Genomic DNA, 20,514 nt, shown 5'->3' on the forward strand with positions numbered 1-20,514 from the left:
TTGACAGGTCCTTAAGTGGTTCTGAGTATTAAAAATGATGGCGATTTTCAGTGGCCCATTTTTCAAAAGGCTCTGACCTCCTATTAGAGAATCTAGCCCGTACTATAGAGCCAGATTTATTTGTGTATGTGTCTTGGCTCAGAAAGTGGCAAGAACAGAGAAATACGGTGTTTGCAGTAATGAAAGACAAAAGTAATTCGATAAGATTTACACATATTTATTTCATCACACATCATTCTAAATGGACAACCAATGGCAGGCTAGCTAAGCTTCCACTGTGTGTGTGTGTTTAATGGAAAAATGAGCACCTGTTATCAGTTTTGGGTTTAACACTATAAACACATGTATCTGTTTGATTAATAAATATTTGAAAATGTTTAACATGGCTCTTTTAATTTATACAAATAAAGACAATCTTTCCTTGATTTCATATTTTAGAAGTCCAAATCTATTAGTTTCTCAAAGCAACATTCTCTTTGGCTGAAATTCTCTCAGCTATTCTGGCTTTTGTATGATTGTAGTCAAACAGACTAGAATTTCCACCACAAAACAATAGAATGAAAGGTAAAATGATGAATATATGAAGTCATCCCTTATAAAGGACAGTGTACCACATTGCAGTGTCAAAAAGACACAGTACAAAAAAAATCAAATGGAGCTTCTGAAATTAATGTCTCTGATTCTTATGTGCTAAGCTCACTATTTTTGTAGGGCAGAAGGCAGAGGACTGAATGCTTTCTTTTAGCAATCTAACTCTGTGGTCTGCAGAAAGATGCGATGGTATGTTCTAATTCTGTGTACCTTCTATCTCAATGCTTAGTAAAACTAACAATAGAAGAGATAAATATTAATTCTTGAAGTTGGCTGACAAAAGGCTTTAAAAAGTCTTGTCCCCTGCTCCTACCCTCCCAAAAAAGAAGAAAAAAAGGTCTTTTTTTTCCTGATTGGGCAACATGTTTGGTAGAAACAATCCACATTTAAGGTTCTATCAAGGGCTTCATACACACTGATTGAAAATTGCTGAAACAAAATTGGGTTCTTGTGAGTATGGCGTGTTTTGCTTTGTTTTTTTCATAAACAATAGTTTCTTCTTAGGGCAGAATGATTCTCACTGTATCAAATGGGATCCAAGAGAGGTACCCGAAAACTAGGATCGTTGCTAAAAGTGTCACGTACGTTGGCTCAAAATTGACACCGTAGGGGGTATACTGAATAGGCCCAAATTTAACTATTTGAGGTTTTTTACAGCTTTTTACAAAAATCTTAAATACAGGTAAATATGTAAACACTGTGCTCTCAGAGAGCAAGTACTCCGGCATGTCACATTGTATCCCTTCTGGGGAAACAGGTTCAAGCCAACAGCACCCATCAGTTCAAAACCAACTGTTGGAATTACTCTCAGGTTGAGGGGCAAACACCGCCTTGCACATCTCAGAGTTCTCTTGGTGGAGCGGGAATTCAGATCCTGCCACCAGCCTTTCTTTTCTTCGCCGAGAGACATAACCTCTGCCTGTGGACAGCCTTTCATACTTTGTCTCAAATTGCCTGCATAACAACAACAACAAGAACAAAGTCACACACACATTGAAGCCACCTCACACCCCTCAGAGCCAAGTGACTGAGAGTACGTTGAAGCTTCCTCTCAAAGCAACCTGAGAAGGGGCCTGAGCGCCAGACTCCCAGCTCTCACTCCCGTGAGTCAGGCGATTTGTTTCTTCCCCTTTCTTTTCACACCAACAGACTCACTGTATGCTTCAAATGGCTGGGAATGGGAATCCTGCCATACATTTTTCTGCAATGAAGGACTAAATTCCTTTCAGCCTTTTGGAGATGCTGTTAAGCTTTGCAGGCCTTGCTATGTCTCCCACCCCACATTCCAGGAGCCCCACCTTGGGAGCACTCCCCTTTTGAGTAAGTAGCAAGTCCAACTGGACTTAAGCTGAGAATGCTGACAGGGAAACATTCCCAGAGCTCTGGCCCGAGTGAAATGTAGAACCAGTTAGCCATGTGCTTCAGTTGGTGGTCACTGCATTTTGATTTTCTATATTGCATTCATGGAGGTTTATTCTGGACACGAGTTATTACAAGCTAGCAACTGCTTAATATTCTGATTATAATCCACTACCTTTTATTCTGTAAAAACATAACCTACACATATTTGTACTTACATCATTTTGCATTCCTTAGCTGGATCATGAAATGTCAATCAAATAGAGAAGGTGCTCAGCTCTGGCCTACTTATGAAGAGTGAGATGTAGGCTATGGCTTCATGGTTAGGGGTACGTGTCAAGGAGGCCTCCACAACCAACAGAAGAGTCAGCGCTACGGAGACCCAAGCACGTGACTTCCACGTGACAGCATTGTTACAAATATGGCCTCAAGATTCAAAGGACACAGTGTGAATGAGAAGCTCTAGAGCGGAAGAGGTGTCGAGAAAGTTATATGGACAATTACATGTATATTTGGTTTTGAAGACACTAAAAGTTCTTCTGAAAGCGTTTTTTTTTTTTTTTTAAATTCAAAATCTCACACTCTCAAGCTTGAGCCAAAACTTAAACAAGGTCAAAATGCTGTTGTATGGATTACCTAAAAATTGTGACTTCACTTGGGCTCTTAAGCCACAGTAAATGATTGCTAGGTGTTTTGTTTTGAACTTTCTGTCCAGGAGACAATTGTGAAGATAGCCAATAATATATATGCATCCATGGGGCCGGCCCCGTGGCCCAGTGGTTAAGTTTGCGCGCTCCACTTCAGCGGCCCAGGGTTTCGCTGGTTTGGATCCTGGGTGCAGACATGGCACCGCTCGTCAGGCCACGCTGAGGCGACGTCCCACATGCCGCAACTAGAAGGACCCCAACCAAAATATACAACTATATACTGGGGGGATTTGGGGATAAAAAGCAGAGGAAAAAAGAAAAAGATTGGCAACAGTCGATAGCTTAGGTGCCAACCTTAAAAAAATATATTTATATATATATATGCATCCAGTACTTTGCTGAAACTACATGGCAACTCTTATAGTAAATCAAATCCTTTTTGTTTCCTTGAAAAATTACTTCTGGATTAGAACATGATATTATCTTCAGAATCAAATAAACTGGTTAGTCACTACAGTTTCTTGGTATTCTAGAAACTGACTCTTTTTTCAGACTTATCAATTATTCTTTTACTCATTTAAAGAAAATTCATGTTTCACTGGGTTTTTACCATTTTCTTTTAATTTCTGAAACCAAATGCTCAAACTGAGTGCAAGGTCCTAGTGAACTGGGGACGGCCCTGGAACATTCCATGAGCACAGCTTCTTACCTGAACGGTGCTCCATCCTTGTCCATCTGCATGCAAACTAAGAATGGGTACTGAGAAAACTGCACTGTGGAGATAAACTCCATGGCTGCTTCTGTTTCTGCACTGACTTCCAGGCCAGCTTTCACAAAAGAAGAGTCCACGGTGATGTCACCAGTTATTACCAGAGCCACCCTAAGGATTTGGGTAAAAAAATCTGTTAAGGTCACATTTAACTGAGCTCAACTAACAGCTATAGTTTCACAGGGTCTGAACTTGTGATGCTGATGACTATAAGGAAACACTTAAGGGACCAATATGTGACCTGTGTGTACTTAGAGTTCTGTTGGGAGCCAGGGCCTGAGTAGTCCCTGGGATTGGGCGGGAAGGTTTGTCCTTGCCCTGAGCCCACCCCTAGCCTTCAGTCCTAGATGTGCGAGTAAAATGTCTATCAGGTACTACTGTTTGCGATGGCCATACCAAGGGCCAAGGTGAAAACATGCCTGGAAAGTTGTCCTCTTAGGAAGTCAGAAATACCTGAGTTATCTTAAAACAAAGTCTAAATTCACCAAGAAGACAGCTGACGTTTATAATAATTTTCTTGGTAACTAGCTCTTTCTTGGTTTTTATGTAACTATTTCAATTCCATTTCATTACTTTCTCCAAAGGGTCTCTAGAGACATAAGTCTATGGTTGCCAAGCTCTTTGAAGAAATACTGTGTCACAAAGAACCATTCCGACAGTGGGGCATGTAAAATGGGTGTCCAGGAAGGATAGATATGGTGGGTTCTCCAATAATCCCCCAGAGGACTGGACAGAGATGGAATTGACTAGGGAATGTGGCTTGGATGAATGAAGAGGAAAAACGATCCCAGTAGAAGGTTTACCTCTAGGACCAGTCTCATTTATTTGCAGACCTTAAGTGAATTTGTGGGAAATACTCCCACAGTTAAATCAGAGTTGTATGCCCACGATTTTTGGTAGGGGTACTACTTTTTGTTGTGAACGTTAGAGGCCCTGCTGCTGCTGTTGTCAGTGGAAAAGTAGGTCAGAGGCGGTATCATCTAAACCCCCAAATCCCTGAACACACCTTCCAACATCTTACACTCAACAAAGCCTTACAAGATGGTCTTTAAATTGAACAAATGAAAAAGTGAAGTTAGATTGGCTACAATGTGGATACTGGTAGATTCTTAGGGATACTGTGTCCTTTTCAAAAATCGAAACTCTTTTTGTTCTTGCTGTTGTTGATTTCTTCCTGCAAAGAATTCAATTCAGTTTAATTTGGGGAAAGGTCTATCTAGAAAATCCTCCAGAAAGAGGAGAAAGATGACCTATTCAGTGGGAAGCCTTAAATTATATTGCTGATCCCTCTGATGGTCTATTCCATTTCTCACCCTTTGGTTCCACTGTGGGTCACCTCTCACATTAAATGTGCCACCTTTTGATTGTTCTCAATTCCTTCATCCACAGTTTAAAATAAATCAAAAATTTACTTTTATCACTTCTATCTCACTTCTGCCCCACCATATTTTTAAATACCAAAAAAAGGCAAAAATTAATCGCATTTTCCATTTCTTTTTCTTCAATTCTATAACAAACAGAAGGAAAATTCTTTTGATGAACACACTGGCTCAGAGATATTATTTTATGTTCAAAGTAAAATACTTCACTTTCAGCTGATAGGTAGATTAGAAAAAAACTAAAGGAGCTGAGAACATTTTGTTTAGAAAAATGGATGCTAACAAAAAACTCAGGGACTCCTCATGCTTAAGATTTAGATTCTACTCAAAAGTGATCAGCTTTTTATCTTTCTCCACTGAAGACAGCAAAAGAAAAGATTTTAAATCCCAACAAGAGGGATAAGCTAAAAAGTTTACTTCAAAGTAAAATTTCCTGGCAGCACTGTCAACACTGAAGTGGAGCCCAAGAGAAGTGAACTCCTCAAACGTGCGGCGTGCTGTCGACGGGCGTTTTCAAAAGCAAGAAGGTTCTTGGCTGAGTCATTTTAGGTACTGACTTGCTCACAAGCAGCTATGGAAAGAATGACTTCCCATGGTTACTTCCTACTCTGTGATTTAATGGTTACAAATAGAAAGCATAGATTCTGAAAAGTCAGAGAATTAAACAATTCCAAAACCATATCTCGGTGGTTCTTTGCATAGAATATTATACGTATGCTTACCGATTGCTCACCCGAGTTTTAGACTCACGATACCACAGACTAAACTCCATTGCCCCTGAAATATCAATGGCGAGACCACCCTGGACCTCCATATCGGCCTTAAGTCCAGATTGCAACTGAAGCTCCTAGAAACGAAAATATACAATAGTAGTATAATAAAAATAAGCACAATTTAGCCAACCCATTTCCAAAGGCGCATTCAACCTCCTGCTGGACATAATACCATCTGAGTTGTGTTAATGTTGGAGTATTTCCCTAGGCTTGGAAACACATTATTCTAATCTTGATCACTAGAAGTAGACTGCTGGTTTGTTAGATTAGTCAACTAAAATACTAGAGAAGTGAAGCACAAATTGAGAAGGGTGTTTCTTTCAATCATTCCCTCATTTTGGTAGAGGCAAAGTTTCTCAAAGTGTGGTCCCCTGAGAAACAACATCAGCATACTGGGAACTTGGTAGAAATGCAAGTCCCATACCTACTGAATTAGAAACTCTGAGGGTAGGGCCCAGCAATCTGGTGAATTTTTTTTTTTTTTTTTTTTTTTTGGTGAGGAAGATTGGCCCTTAGCGAACATCTGTTGCCAATCTTCCTCTTTTTGCTTGAGGAAGATTGTTGCTGAACTAACATCTGTGCCAGTCTTCCTCTATTTTGTATGTGGGATGCTGCTACAGCACAGCTTGATGAGCAGTGTGTAGGTCCACACCTGGGATATGAACCAGCAAACCCCAGGCTGTGGAAGTGGAAAACGTGAACTTAACCATTATGCCACTGGGCTGGCCCCCAGCAATCTGTGTTTTAATAAGCCCTCATGTGCTTCTGATGCACCTAAATTTGAGAGCCACCAGCCTGGGGAAAATGAGGGCATCTCCATCAGAAATCTAGCCATGGCTTTGGGGTTGGGTGAGGGGTTGAGCTAGATGATCTCTTGAGGTCCTTCAGCACTTCTCTAGCTATGTGCCGTGTCAAATATAGACAACTGCATCCTGCTGGCAACTGAAAGGCAGGATAAAAACTGCTGGTGCCCTATGCAAGTTCCAGGAACCGCCTAATCAAGCTAGGAAAGGAAGGCAAGGCAATTTAACTAAGCCTTAATACCTGCTGTTTGACAACTGGAATATCAAATTAACAAACAAGTCCAGCATGAACTCAACAGCATGTTCCAGAGGGACGGCACTCATTTGTAAACACAGTCCATCCTGAGAAATTTTGTAGTTGTCTGAAACCCATTATTTTGTGCAGTTTGCCCACCTTTAGCCCTCAAGTCTTGCATTTTCTATGTATGTTAGGGAGGGTAACGTTGGCTGAAAACATCTTCAGCTGGATTGCAATCAGATTGCCTGGGGACAGTGTCGAAAATGATAAAGGTTCTGGGAAAAAGGCTCAGTATCATTAATTTTGATCTCTCTCCACGATGTTAGGTTCATGGCAAGCGGCAGCATGACTAAATTCTTTCTGTAACTGCCTTGCTCAGACCAAACAAGCTGTGCTTTCACTGACTCAAATGCCTTGATCTCCCTTTCTAGAAAGGATCACGTTGATCTCCCTGAATTCTCTCCACGTCCTAAAAATTGTGGCAGGAAATCTCATTCAAAGGACTTGCTTTCCAACCAGGCATTCTAGAGAAATCTGATTGTGGCATGAAGCTACTTTCAATCTCAAAGACGCTTGGCTGAAAGCGTGAGACTCTCGACACAGAGCTCAGGACACATAGGAGAGAGCCCTAAGGATACTCACAGCTACATTCAGTCTAGAACAAAATAGGATGTGGTAGGATGCAGGGGTTGTCTAAAGTATCATAACTAATATGAAGTAATACAAATTATCCTGAAAAAACTACAATAATCATGCCCAAATTTTAAGCTGTGCCTATGAACTGGAGAACCAAGATACCAGAGTTCTGCACGTGCACTGTGTAGCTGTGATTGCTGCCAAATGAACGCTGCTGTGTGTCCTGCCTCAGAGGTGTTTCTTTCTTTGGGTCTTCTCCTCTCTTCCCAATGCAAAAATTATCATCTTGTTAAGTTCATCCAACCCACAAAAGGTCTGCGATGTGGACTTTGGCCTTCCTGCTGGCCATATATTAGATGGATGTCAAAACACACCAAGTGCCACGGAAAAGAACATTTTCTGGCTGTTAGACAACGTGCCTCTTATGGAGAGAGAACATTTCCACTGCAGTGTGGATTTGAGGAGTGCCTTGGCTTTCCGGGAAGATTCCATTTCTCCCGTGCAAAGGGATCATGGAAGAACTCTTACATGCCACCACAGAGGAATTTGCTTGGACCCCCATAACAGGCCCAACCACTGACCCCTGTAGAAGGACAAACCATTCTTTCTTTGTGAGAGGGACTAAAGCACATAGTGCAGTGGTTCTTGTTTGTGAGGGTATAAAATAAGCGGAACTAACAGTTTTGAGCACCCACTGTGTCCCTACTGTGTCTACATTTGGTGTCTCATTTCATTCTTATACTAATCTTCCATGCTAGGCATTATATCTGAAGATTGACAAGAAAAATCAGGCTTGGTGGCCACGGATGGAGCCAGAATGAACACCCAGACTGTCTCTAGGGTGGAGACCTTTCTACTCTCAGACATGGCTAGCACAAACTCAGAGCTCTCTGTTGTCTCCTGGTGTGCAGGAAGCCTGTTCTCAGAAATATTGCGAAAAAGAGCCTAGGCTTGGTCCTTGTTTGACCCAGAGTGCATGTGTGTTTAAACTTTTGACTCTGAACTACAGGAACACGATCCTGGAGCTTTGTATTTGTAGCTAATGTGGCTCCTTGGATCCTTGACCTTTGCTCCCAAAGGTGTTTCTTACAGTTCAGACACCAATACTTTGACAACTCATCCCATTGCTTCCATTCGGGGAAATATGTTCTTTGCTAGATAAAAAGGATCCCCCTAATAAGCTGACTTTAGCAGACATCCTTCTCTGAAGAGTAATCCAATTAGCCGAAAAAAGAGAGAGAGTGAGCACAAAGTAATTCCATCTGCCCTGGTGGCTGTGACAGGCTGCCCACTGCCAAAATTTCCTTCAAAGTCAGCACTTGACCTAGAGTGGTATGTGCCTCTGAAGCTGGGGTGGCATTAGTGGAGTGCTCTGCAGAGCCAGGGCGCCTCACACAGCTTCTCTGTATAGTAAGCCCAGATCTGCCAAATACTCCACTCTGAAATACAGACACTGGGTTATGTTTAATAGCAACAGGACATCTTTTTCTTAGAATATTCCTTAGGTGCCCTTGTTCAATGAATAGAAAAACCTTACAAGATAATCTAGATCAGGAGCTGATAAATTATGGTCTGCAGGCAAATCTGGCCCCTCGCTGCTTTTGCAAATAAAATGTTGTTGGAACACTGGCGTCCTCCTTTGTTAATGTATTACTGATAGCTGTTTTCACTCTACAATGGCACAGTTGAATAGTTGCAACAGAGACCACGTGTCCCACAAAGCCTAAGGTATTTACTTTCTACTCTTTACATAAAAAGTTTGCTGACCCTAATGTAGGTTACTACCTATGTTTGCATCAAGCTTTACACCCGATTCAGACCGTCAGGCATTGTTGAAGGGTAGCTGAGCACAGACAGATGGTGCTGAACTGCTATTATTCCTGTGTCCTAGAATATGGACCACTCCCTCAGCACTCTTAGGCCTTCTTTAGAGATTCGTTCACTAACAACGCATCTCCCCAGAGCCAACACTGCAATGGAAATGTGCAGTGTAAAATTCTCATATGGTCTGAGAACTTTTCTCACGTGTGTCCTTGAGGATTGAGGGACATGAGAGCCACTGTTGGTTGCCCTTCTTCTCTTCGTTCATATTAACGAAAACACAGTTTCATTCAGAGCGACAAGGCATCCATTGAAAAACCATATTTACCAGCCTGCCCTGCAGCTAGAGACATCATATGACACAGTTTTGGTCAATAACAAAAGGGCTTCCTTTTGTAGATGCTTAACTTTTACAGGAACAGATAGAGATTCCAGGACAGTTCTTTAAAAAGAGTCAGACTCTGCTGCCCCTTCCCTTCCTCCTTCCTGGAATGAGTCGATAGTGCTGGCAGTGTAGCCATCAGCTGATAATCACGAGGGGACAAGCATGGGGGACAAGCCACAAGTAAAGATGACTGAGCTGAGGGAAGAAGAGCTTGGATCCTGATAATATCTTAGGGTTTCCATAACGACCCTGGACTAGCTACTTCCAAATATTGGTTGCATGGTAAAAATTGAACTATTTGGTTAAGCCACTCTAAATCGGCTTTTTGTTACAGACGGCATTGTGAACTGATGTGAGGGATAATAAAGATGGGGAATTGACGGTTAGTTCTAACTGACAATGTTTTGGAGGAGTTTTAGCAAAATTTAACATTTAAGCTCTCTCCCAGGTCTTAAAATCTATGATTTCACAACCAGAATCCAACAAATGAGAATCCTCAAATCATCCGGCAAACAGCGAAGACGGTAAAAACTTTGGTTCATCTGTTTTAAATGCCTCACTTTATGCTAGTCCTCCCTTATCCGTGGGGAATATTTTCTAAGACCCCTAGTGGACGCCTGAAACCATGGATAGGACCAAATCCAATATGTACTTTGTTTTTCCTGTACATATATGATGACCATATACCTATGATAAAGTTGAATTCGTAAATTAGGCACAGTAAGAGATTAACAACAGTAACTAGTAACAAAATAGAACAATTATAACAACATACTGTAATAAAAGTTACGTGAATGTGGTCTCTCTCTAAATATCTCCTTGCACTGTGCTCACCCTTCTTCCTGTGATGGTGTGAGATGGCACAGTGCCTGCGTGATGAGAGGAATGAGGTGAATGATGCAGGCATTGTGACCTAGTTTTATTTTCTGGACTGCGGTTGACCACGGGTAACTGAAACTGTGGAAAGCAAACCACAAATAAGGGGGGCATACTGTATTAGTAAGAAATCCTGTGTAAAGCTATTAAGCAACTGCCCAAGAGCACATAGAAAGTAAGTAGTGGGGGCAGAACTCAGACCTAGGCTATTGCTCATAAAGTTATTAAACCACAAAAGCGAACTTCCCAGGCAAATACTGTTGTCTATAAATTTTAATCCAATCTCCTCGAGTATTTTCAATATCGTAAGGATGATCTGAAGAATGCAGTTCAAGTGAGTGAAAGTACTCCTATTCTCTGATAATGAATGAACCTTTGTAAGATTCTGTGAACACGAGAATTTTGAGTAAAGAGTCTCCATGAAACACGTAGTTGGTGTCAGTGGTTGTTTGTGGCTCTACTAACTTGGCAGGGTCAAGACGATGCACTCTCTGGATCTTCATCATCGCTGTCATGATAAATGTCATTGGTGACTTAGGAAGCCATGCAGTTCAGTGCCTGCCTTCACAATAAATATCATCTATGCCCTTGTGCCCAGGAAAACCACATGAAGAGGTAGTGCCACCTCTGCTCTGTTGTATCTGAGGTTATTTTCTCCATAAGTTCTCATTTCTGTTAGCATAAGTATTTTCTCTTTTTTTCTTTCAGTTTTATTGAATTGACATTATATTATATTATATTGAGTATTTTCTCTTTCGCCTCGGCAGTGAGAAGTCTGAATCAGCTAATAAAGGCAAACACACACACACACACACACACACACACAATCACACACACACAAACCCTGCTTACCTACAGCAAAGGAGAAAAGGAGAAAGGGCACCAATAGCAAGAGGACCGAATGCTTAGAATGTGAGCTCCAAGGTGAGTGGAACTTTGTCTTGTATCCTCCAAGCATAGAGCACATTGAAACTGTGCCTGGCACACTTTAGAGATCCAACAAATCCTTGCAGAATGAATGAATTACCTGGGAATGGTCTATTAGCAGAATAAGTCCTTTCACCACACTGATAGGGTCACTGGATGTTGTCAGCATTTTGGACATCAAATCACTGTATCCATTGAAAAAAGTGACAGGTCTGAGTTGGACATCAAAGAGGATGGCTGACATGCCGGCGTAGGAGTCAAGGTTCTCCTCCCCCTCGTCAGGAGTGGCTGCAATTAAGGCCTCCAGTCCTTGCGCTTCAATGACTACCTGAGGAAAAATGGATACATCAGTTATGATGCGAGCTCCCCGCCTTTATGTAAGTGATGGTGAGCCTTCCGAGCTATGGGTAGAATTTTGCTAGGGGTCAAAAGTTCAGGGGCCAGCCCTGTGGCACAGTGGTTAAGTTCACATGCTCCGCCTCAGCGGCTCAAGATCGCAGGTTTAGATCCCTGTTGTGGACGTAGCACTGCGTGTCAAGCCACGCTGTGGCAGCATCCCACATAAAACAGAGGAAGATTGGCGCAGATGTTAGCTCAGCGACAATCTTCCTTAAGCAAAAAGAGGAAGATTGGCAACAGATGTTAGCTCAGGGCCAATCTTCCTCACAAAAAAATAAATGAAATAAAATTCAAATATCTGCAGTAGCTAGGTAATAAATAAATAAATAGACAAAAACGAAAAACAACTCTATGCCTGAATATAAGGTGAGCTAGTTTTCTTCACTTAATCCTCACAGCCACCCTCGAGGTACATATAGCTTTATCCATTTTGCAGATAAGGCAAAAAAAAACCCTGCTCAAATGGCAGAGGCAGGATTCAAACCCCTTCTGTCTGACTACAAAGGCCATGAGCTTTTGACTTTATGATATTGTCCGAAAGACTCTCCGTCTCTCCAGGACTGTCATACATAATGGATTGGCTATCTTGTAGAGCCCCTAAAAGGAGAGGGAGAGGTGTTGGGACAGTCGACCTAAGGCTTCTGCTGTGAGAGGGTGTGGAACTCTCTACGCCATGACTCACACCTTTCCATACCAAATTTTTCTCTCGAGCTAAAAGAAAGCTGTTGATCGCCATGAAGAGGGCTAATACCCTGAGCTCTACCATACATAGGAATCCTACACATTCTCTGTCCTCCATACCCAGCCCCTTGACCACTGGGTGCTTGGCATTTCACAGTGCATATCAGAAGACAGATGGTGATTCCTCAGGACAGAAGGGCACAGTATTCTCAGCAGAGTCCTCTCATGGGGTGTGGTAATATAATATTGATACAAACTCACGTATATAGCACTGGATCATTTTTAAAGCTTAAATGAACTTATTTAGAAGGTCATAATTTGATAGGCATGAAAACTAAAAGGAAAGTATGTTTCATAATTAGGAAACCTTTATAGATTGTCACCAAATTTTAGATAAAACCAAAGGGATGGAAATCAGCCAGTTGTCAAAAGCTGACACTTTATTCTTTTCTCTCCTATCAGTATTGAAAAATATAGAACGACTCTTTAGAAAGCCATGTTCTATTATGAAAGTTTTTATTATGGGGAATCAATCTCTTCATAGAAACATCCAGAGAAAGGAAAATATATTCCAGAACTAATATATGACTATAAGAAATATATCTGTGAATAAAAATAAAATATTTTTTAAAACTTTTGTGAGAAATACTGGCATGATTTCAATTTTGTGAATATGTATACCTTTGAAATGGCAAATGGAGGTTTGGCAAGTCCAGTGAACCAAAATACTTAGGTTTCAAGTTCGTGTTTGAAACTCTCTCTGGGATTATGAACCATACCGCCTCCTGCAGATGACGGAGTCACGAGCAACTTATGGCAGAAGCCACCGCTCAGTTCTGCATTCTACAGTGTTACCATCAGTGCATATTTTATTCTACCTCAGACTAATTTCTTACGTACTTTATTAAGCAAAATTAATGGAAAAGGAGTTACCTGGCTGCTGTGAAGATGAGCCTTCCCAGTGTACTGAAAGATATTCAGGTTACTTCTCCTTAGAATGCCAGAACCAGAGTAAAGGATGTCAAGGCTGTAAGTAGATGCCGAATGGGGACTACCTAATGACAAAAAACCCCGCAATTTAATAACAGTTCCAGCATCACCCAAGCTGGGGAAGGGCATGGAGGGAGAACCCCTTTTTGGGTTACGTACGTTCCATGTAGCCAGTATAGGCAGAAGAAGATCCAGTTTTGGAGAAACGGTCATAATTATGAACAACCATGTCCTTCAGAACTCGATGGACCATTTTGCTGCAACACGTAAAAGGAAGAAGCTGCACATTCATTGTAATGGCTATTTCCCAAGTCAGATTTGGAACGAAATCAAACCCTCAGTGGAAAAAAGAGGTGGCCAAATTTTCCTCCTGCCGCTCCAAGACTGGAGAGGTGCCAGCTGAAGCCCCAGCTTTGGGATTAGGGCTTTCCTGTCCATTACTCACATACGTAAAATTCAGTTTGGTATCAAAATGACAGCAAGGTGTTGATGCCTGGCTATGAGATGGCTTAAAATGACTGATGGACGTACTTCAGGAGTGGACGACGCACGATCTTTGAATCACCATGGTTCTACTGTTCAATAGTATAATGATATATAACAGTCAAGTTTCCAAGAATTTCTTCTATTTCAGTAGTTTCCAATTAAAAAGACATGTCAGTAACCACTGTCTCCTCTAAAGGAAGCCTTAGGCCTTACCCCATGTTCTGTCTTGTCTATCTATCTAAATAGTGTTGTGATCTTTCCAGTCCAGACTACTTAACACTAATCATATCAGTAAGAATAAAATTGTGACAACACAGCAAAAAGCATTAAAATAATCAGCTATAGACATCTGGATCTAGAACTGAGGTAGAAAATGATTGAGAGGAGGGAATGGTAACCTTACAGGTTTTCCCCATAATACTACTAGTTTACAAGATTTTAGCCTGGAGAAGAAAAGATGAGAAAGGTCAAGATAGTTGTCCTCAACTATTCAAAGGGCCTGCATGTGGATGAATGATTAGACCTGCTCTGCTTTACTCCAGGGATAAAACCAGGGCCAAGGGGAAGATTTCAGTTATACAAAGAAGCAACGGTGCGAGTTTCTGAAAAATGACCCAAGTTCCTCAGAGGAGGTGAGCCTCCTGCCTCTGGAGAGGTACAAGCAGAGTCTGGATTCCACTTGCCAGGAGACTAGACCCGCACACTGGAGAGACACACCAAGCAAGCTGGCCTTTCACGTCCCTCCAACTCTAGCATCTTTGTTCTAAGAATCTGACCTGCAGTGTTTGCGATGCTTCCTCACCTTTCCCAGGCTGCTCTCTACCCCACTGCCTCCCCTTCATTGTCCCTAAATCACTAAATTCACCAGACAAGGGCACCAAACACACCCAGGGTCTCCTCCACAGAGTGCCTTAAAAGCAGACCAAGACGCAGAAGTCCACTCTGTCCCCCAGGAGTCCCTGGCTTCTTTCTCCCTCACTCATCTGCTCCATCCTTCTTCCTTATTGTCCTGCTTTCCCTTCCACTCACTCCCTCCTGTTTCTTGTTCCTTCAGTCTTCTTACTCCTTATTTTCTTTCCTTCAATATTTTACTGATTTTTAAAAAAATGTCCTTTATCTATTTTCCACCCTCGCCAATGTCTGTTTTCCTTTTCAGCTGGGAATGCTCAAATTGGATCTTTCCTGGGGATGGTGCTCCGCACGTACTCAGCAGGGGAACTAGACATTCCCTCTATGGCTCTCTGATTTCAGTGAGGGGTGTAGAGAGCTCGGGGGGCCGCTGTGAAGAGAGGCGTCCGTGAATTCAGGAGAAGAGATGTGGAAACGGGAAGGAAGATGAATCCAGTAAGCGCGCAACGCAGTCTGCTGCTCCCACGCCTCACACCTTGCTAGTCCTGAAACATGGGCCATGTCTAAGGTTTTAAACTTAAACGGTGAATTAATTTTGGTCTGTGATAAATGAGGTATCAAAGATCCCTAACATTTGGAAAGTCAAGGTCAAAGACTGTTTGGTGAGAACTTACATCATTTTGTTGTGCTATTTGTAAAAATAGTCCTATTAAAAATGTAGTTGAATTTGAAAACATTACAAACATTTGGCAATATATATTCACGAGACTGAACGGGAGACTTAGAGTAAAAATCACACCCAGAGTTCCAAATCATAGTGCCAAAGCGAAGTTCTTTTATCTGGCCCACCGAATAGTTCTCATGTGGGAAATTCGGCAAACTCTTTGGTTTTATGCAACATAGTCCAGCATAATGACCACAACCATTATTAACAGCCACACATGTACCACCCCAATATACAAATAAGCTTGAATAAGCAGAGACAGGGGCACAGTATCATACCTTGCAGGCATTTCAAAACGTAGGATGTCTTGAACAATGGAGAGCATGTATTTATTCATTTCTTTGGGAAGCTCCCCAATAGACAGCAGGATGTTTTTCACTTCCATGTAGGATGGATTGCTATTTAAAATGACAGCAGCTGCCGCAGTGCGCACGGTCTTCTCATGAACTTTACGATTCTGGTGGTATATCCTGTTTAAAGCCTTCTTCACCTGTTCAGAAGATGTTCAAGCTTAGCTGGTGCACATCTAGATTTTTAAAATTGATACTGTGGCAGGAATAGTTAGTGCTCTTAAAAAGGCACATGCATCCCTACATTTCTCAGGTTTTTTTGCAGTTAGGGCGGGGCCATAATTCTGGCTGATGGACCGTGAGCAGAATCGCTGTGGTAACTTCTGGGCTGAGGCAGTTGGGAGCTGGCGTGCCTTCTCCCTCTCTTCTACTCCTGTGGTGAACTTAGGGCCACATTTCCCCTTACTTACAGCAGGTAGAGCACAAATGAGAAATAAACTTTTGATAAGCTGAGATTTGGAGGCACATTTGCTATTGTAGCAAATTTTTAGGTGTTACCAAACTAATTTAGATTTTTAAAGATACTACTGCTACGTGCAGTGGGGCTCTGGGGAGAGAGAGCTATACGAACCGACATTTCCTTACAATGAAGTACCTCAGAATCTTCCCTTCTTTTTTCTTTTTTGATGAATAGACTTCATTTTTTAGAGCTATTTTAAGTTCACAGAAAAATCGAGCTGAAAGTATAGAGAGCTGTTGTGTACTCTCTGTGCCCATCTCCCCTCCTCCAACACACACACACAACTCCCCCTCTGTCAACAGCCGGCACCACAGTGCTACATTCCTTATATCTGATGAACCTATATTGACACATCATTATCACCCAAAGTTCATAGGTTACATTAGGGGGCTTTTTTTTTTCTTTAAAAAAACAGTAACACCAAAGAAAATTTGCAAAAATAATTGCGTTTTGTGGTGACAAATAATTTTGTTGGTCACTGGCATTGCTTAGCAATAATGTGGTGTGTGGGGTTCTGTACCAAGCACTTATAAATATTTCTTTCATTTCTCCTTCCCTCTGCCGTTTGCTATCTCCCTAAATGTTGGCCTTGTTCTCAGGTCTATGGGAGCTAAACAACTCTCCTGAGCACAAACAGCTAGGAAGGGACAGAGCCAGAATTCATGCAGGGGTCTGTCTGTCTCAAAAGCCCGTCACACTGCAGCCTACCAACTTTGACACAAAACTGGTGACAAAGCGCCTAGCTGCAAACCGGAAACACCATTCTCAGCAGACGGTTGATCTTGAGGTTTACAAACATTCTCTGCCCTAACAAAAAGTTAATTTAGCCAGCTTCCTGAAAATGTAGCTGTAGGAACCAACACAGTAAGACTTAACCCCAGATATTTCACAACGTCGAAAAGTTTCACAGCATCTTAAAACTTACAGAAGTAAAGATATTTCTGACAAGATTTGTTTCTTACAATAAGAGAACGTGCCTCAATATTTATGCCTCAGGGTACAGAACATCATCTATTCAAAATGTGAGGCTACTTCAGAATAGCCTTCAACTCAATTTAAGAGTTATTCTTAAACAAGAAAGAGATTGTTAGTATTGGAAAAAACAGGCTGACAGCATTTGACTCATGTTTAGGCATATTTTCTTCCTTTTGTGAAGGTTGGGAACATTCTCGGGGAGTTTACCTCAGCAGTTATGAAAGGGACATCGAATCTCTGGAGAGTGCTGGTAGCAAGGTGGCTGACAGGGCCTTCCCCCGCCTCGGCGTACTTCAGAAGGAGAGGGATGCCTTCTGGGAGCAGGGCGTTCTTCAGCGCCAGCAGGTACATCATGGTGTCTTCTTTTTTCTCTGCTTTTTCAAGTCCTCTCAGGATTAACTTCTTGGCTTCTACCACAGCCTAAAAAATCACAGACTTCCTCAGACATATGCCCAACCGTTCATTACACAAGGCTTGAGCAAGACTGGCTTCACTTCTGCGTCCAAGAAAACAACCTCAAGCTTTAGAAAGCTTTGCATTGCTTGCCTGGCTGAGGCACGCGATGAAAATGAACAAGTAAAGCTTGGTAAGGGTGTGGTGTGTTTTTAAAAAATACATGCATTAAAATAGTCTTAAGAAGTGATGAGTATAATTAATAATGGACATATTTACTTTTGAAGACATTCTGAATGTATAAAGTCACTTTTAAAATTCCCTTGTAATTGATTGTTCGTGAAACTGCCCATTCATTGAATTTCTAAAGCAACAATTAGATGGCACCTACGTGGTGCCACATGCTTTCTCTTAAGTAACAATTTGGTGAAACTGCTTAGAAATCCACCACAAGGCCTCATCCTAAATGTTTAAAAAGCGCTTGTTTCCATCTGACTCCAAATTTGCTTAATGCTGCCACACGGTTCAAAAAATATTTCTTGACTGTGGCGCGTATTTTGCTAGCTACTTTTCAAATATGTTCTTTAATCAGAAAAGGCCTTTTTCCGGGCCTAGAAAAAATGGAATTGAGTACAAGTTAACAATTTAATGGAAAAGCAAATTAGAAATAGGGTGTCTGGGTTCTGGTCCTTGCCACTACATGTGTTTTAGGGGCTTCAGTTTCATCTTTAAAATAAAGATTCCTAAGATCTAATTCATCTACTGAATTTGTCAAACTCTGAAATTAGGCTGCAAATACACACACATACAAACACACACACGTGGGGGAGAGAGAGAGAGTTGAGGAATGTGGGGAGATATACAAGGCCCCAAAACAGACAGAAAGATGCTAAACTTCATGTGTAATTACAGAAATGCCATTTCTCAGCTATCAGAATGATACAAAAATTCAAAAGTTTGATAACATGATTTGTTATGGAGGCTGTGGGAAATAGGTGTTCTCATCCGTTGCTGGTGGAAGCATAAAACTGTATAATTTCTGTGGAAGATAATATGGCAAAAGCTAAAAAATCTGAATTTTGATCCAGCAACCCTAGCTCTGAAGTTACATCTCCAACCATAAGAAAAAATGTACCTAAGATTATTTATTTCAGCATTGTTTGTAATAGCAAAATAGTGGACACCACCTTATGATCATACAGAGGAGATGTGAATGAATTGTGGTACACAGACAGATGGAGCCTAGGCAGTTGTGAGAAGGAATGAGGAAGATCTCTGTGAACCAGGATGGGGGGATTTCCAGGGCATAGTGTTAAGTGGAAAAAATAAGATACAAGAGAGTCTATATAGAATGTTATGGCTTGTGCAAGAAAAAAGAAGTAAGAATATGTGTGTACATCTGCTCACTGTGCAAAAAGAAACACAGAACAGAGAAATCAAACACCAACGACACTGCTTCCAGAGAGGAGGTAGGTGCGAATGGGTGGAAGGGGCCGGGAAGGGAAGGAGACCTCTTCGAGAATGTTCTCAGAATGACATTTTGACTTTTGAACCATGTTAATAGTTCATATATTCAAGAAATAAAATTAAAATCAAGGATGGAAGATTGCTAAAATTGAATTCAAACAGAAATGAATGAACTTAAGCATATATCAAACTGATAACATAACTAAACAGAAAAGAAAAAGAATCCAAGAGACTTTCGAACATAGAACTCCGCACACATTTCCTGAGATATATTCTAAGGAAAAAAGGAACTGTGACGAAGTCTTGACCTTTATTTAGTCAGTTTATCTTTTGAAGTGATGTTGGTGTACCAATTCCAAAACTATGTTGTGTGTGTTCTAGGACTGAGCAAATGAATCAATATATTGATGTTCTTGAAAACCAGTGTTTTCTCTGTGGGAGAAGGAAGATGTAACTATGGAGTGGGGAAAGGAGAGGAAGAACCTTGTCATATCGGATTGGAAGTAAAGGCAGCACTATGAACTCATCATATAATAAATACAAAAATATGCGTTTGTCCATGGTTAGAGCCTAGATGCAACGGCACTCAAGTAATGAGAAGTAAAAGCATTTACAAGTAAAACATTGGATGTCAGATGTCTGCAACTCACTGTCAAGTGGCTCAACCAAAATAAAATAAAATGAAAGAAAACAGAATTAGTTCATGGAAATATGGCAACATGTAAACAATTGGCAAATATAGATGAAGGGTATACAAATGTTCATGGAATTGTACTATTCTTACAACTTTTCTGTAGGTTTGAATTTTTTCAAATATGAATTTGAGGAAAAAAGAAATTAGGATGCAGGGAGGACAAAATTTAAGTAGAAAACAAATAGAAAAAAGAAGTAGGGGCTTAGCACTCTGTGAACTTGTCTAGTTGCCATTCAGACTGTCACAGGGCAGTAGCTTTCATGCTAGTAATTGCTGAAAAGCTATAGCACTCAATAGGATGGCAGGTACCTTTGGGGTAGTATAAGTATTGTCCCAATAGACAACTTAAATTTGTACTTAGAATACATCTTTTTCTTTCTATCTTTCTTTTTTTTTTTGGTGAGGCAGATTGGCCTTGACCTAACATCTGTGCCAATCTTCCTCTTTTTGCTTGAGGAAGATTGTCCCTGAGCTAACATCTGTGCCAATCATTCTCCACTTTGTATGTGGGATGCTGCCATAGCATGGCTTGATGAGCCGTAAGTCTGCACCCCAGATCTAAATCCGTGAACCCCAGGCCACTGAAGTGGAGTGTGTGAACTTAACCACTATGTTACTGGGCCAGCCCCTACATCTTTTTCTTTCTATTCATATGTCTTTGATTTGGGCAAAAGATAGAATATATAGCAGAAAGTTGAAAAGAAAATGTGCATTTACTACAATCCATCTAGTGGCCAAGTCTAATTATCTTCAAAGATGCATCTTTTAAAAGTTGCTCAAACACATTAACAAAATTGAATGACGGTGATAATGGATAGTTTACAGCTACCTACAAGGTAACT

At 41.1% G+C, this 20,514-nt stretch overlaps 1 protein-coding gene across 1 annotated transcript in view; it reads right to left on the bottom strand.

The window, feature by feature from the left end:
* Positions 1-201: 201 nt before the first annotated feature.
* The window catches only part of MTTP (microsomal triglyceride transfer protein), a 45,837-nt gene continuing 25,524 nt past the window's right edge, over positions 202-20,514 (bottom strand). Inside the window, exons 11-18 of the mRNA XM_001498490.5 lie at positions 17,326-17,538; positions 15,612-15,823; positions 13,434-13,531; positions 13,218-13,339; positions 11,305-11,532; positions 5,468-5,592; positions 3,307-3,477; positions 202-1,545 (exon numbers count right to left, since the gene is read on the bottom strand). Of these exons, the coding sequence (XP_001498540.1) occupies positions 1,374-1,545; positions 3,307-3,477; positions 5,468-5,592; positions 11,305-11,532; positions 13,218-13,339; positions 13,434-13,531; positions 15,612-15,823; positions 17,326-17,538 (1,341 nt within the window). The 3' untranslated portion in view covers positions 202-1,373. The remainder of the gene's footprint in view (positions 1,546-3,306; positions 3,478-5,467; positions 5,593-11,304; positions 11,533-13,217; positions 13,340-13,433; positions 13,532-15,611; positions 15,824-17,325; positions 17,539-20,514) is intronic.

This window comes from Equus caballus, chromosome 3, assembly GCF_041296265.1.
Source record: "Equus caballus isolate H_3958 breed thoroughbred chromosome 3, TB-T2T, whole genome shotgun sequence".
NCBI classification, from domain to species: Eukaryota; Metazoa; Chordata; class Mammalia; order Perissodactyla; family Equidae; genus Equus; species Equus caballus.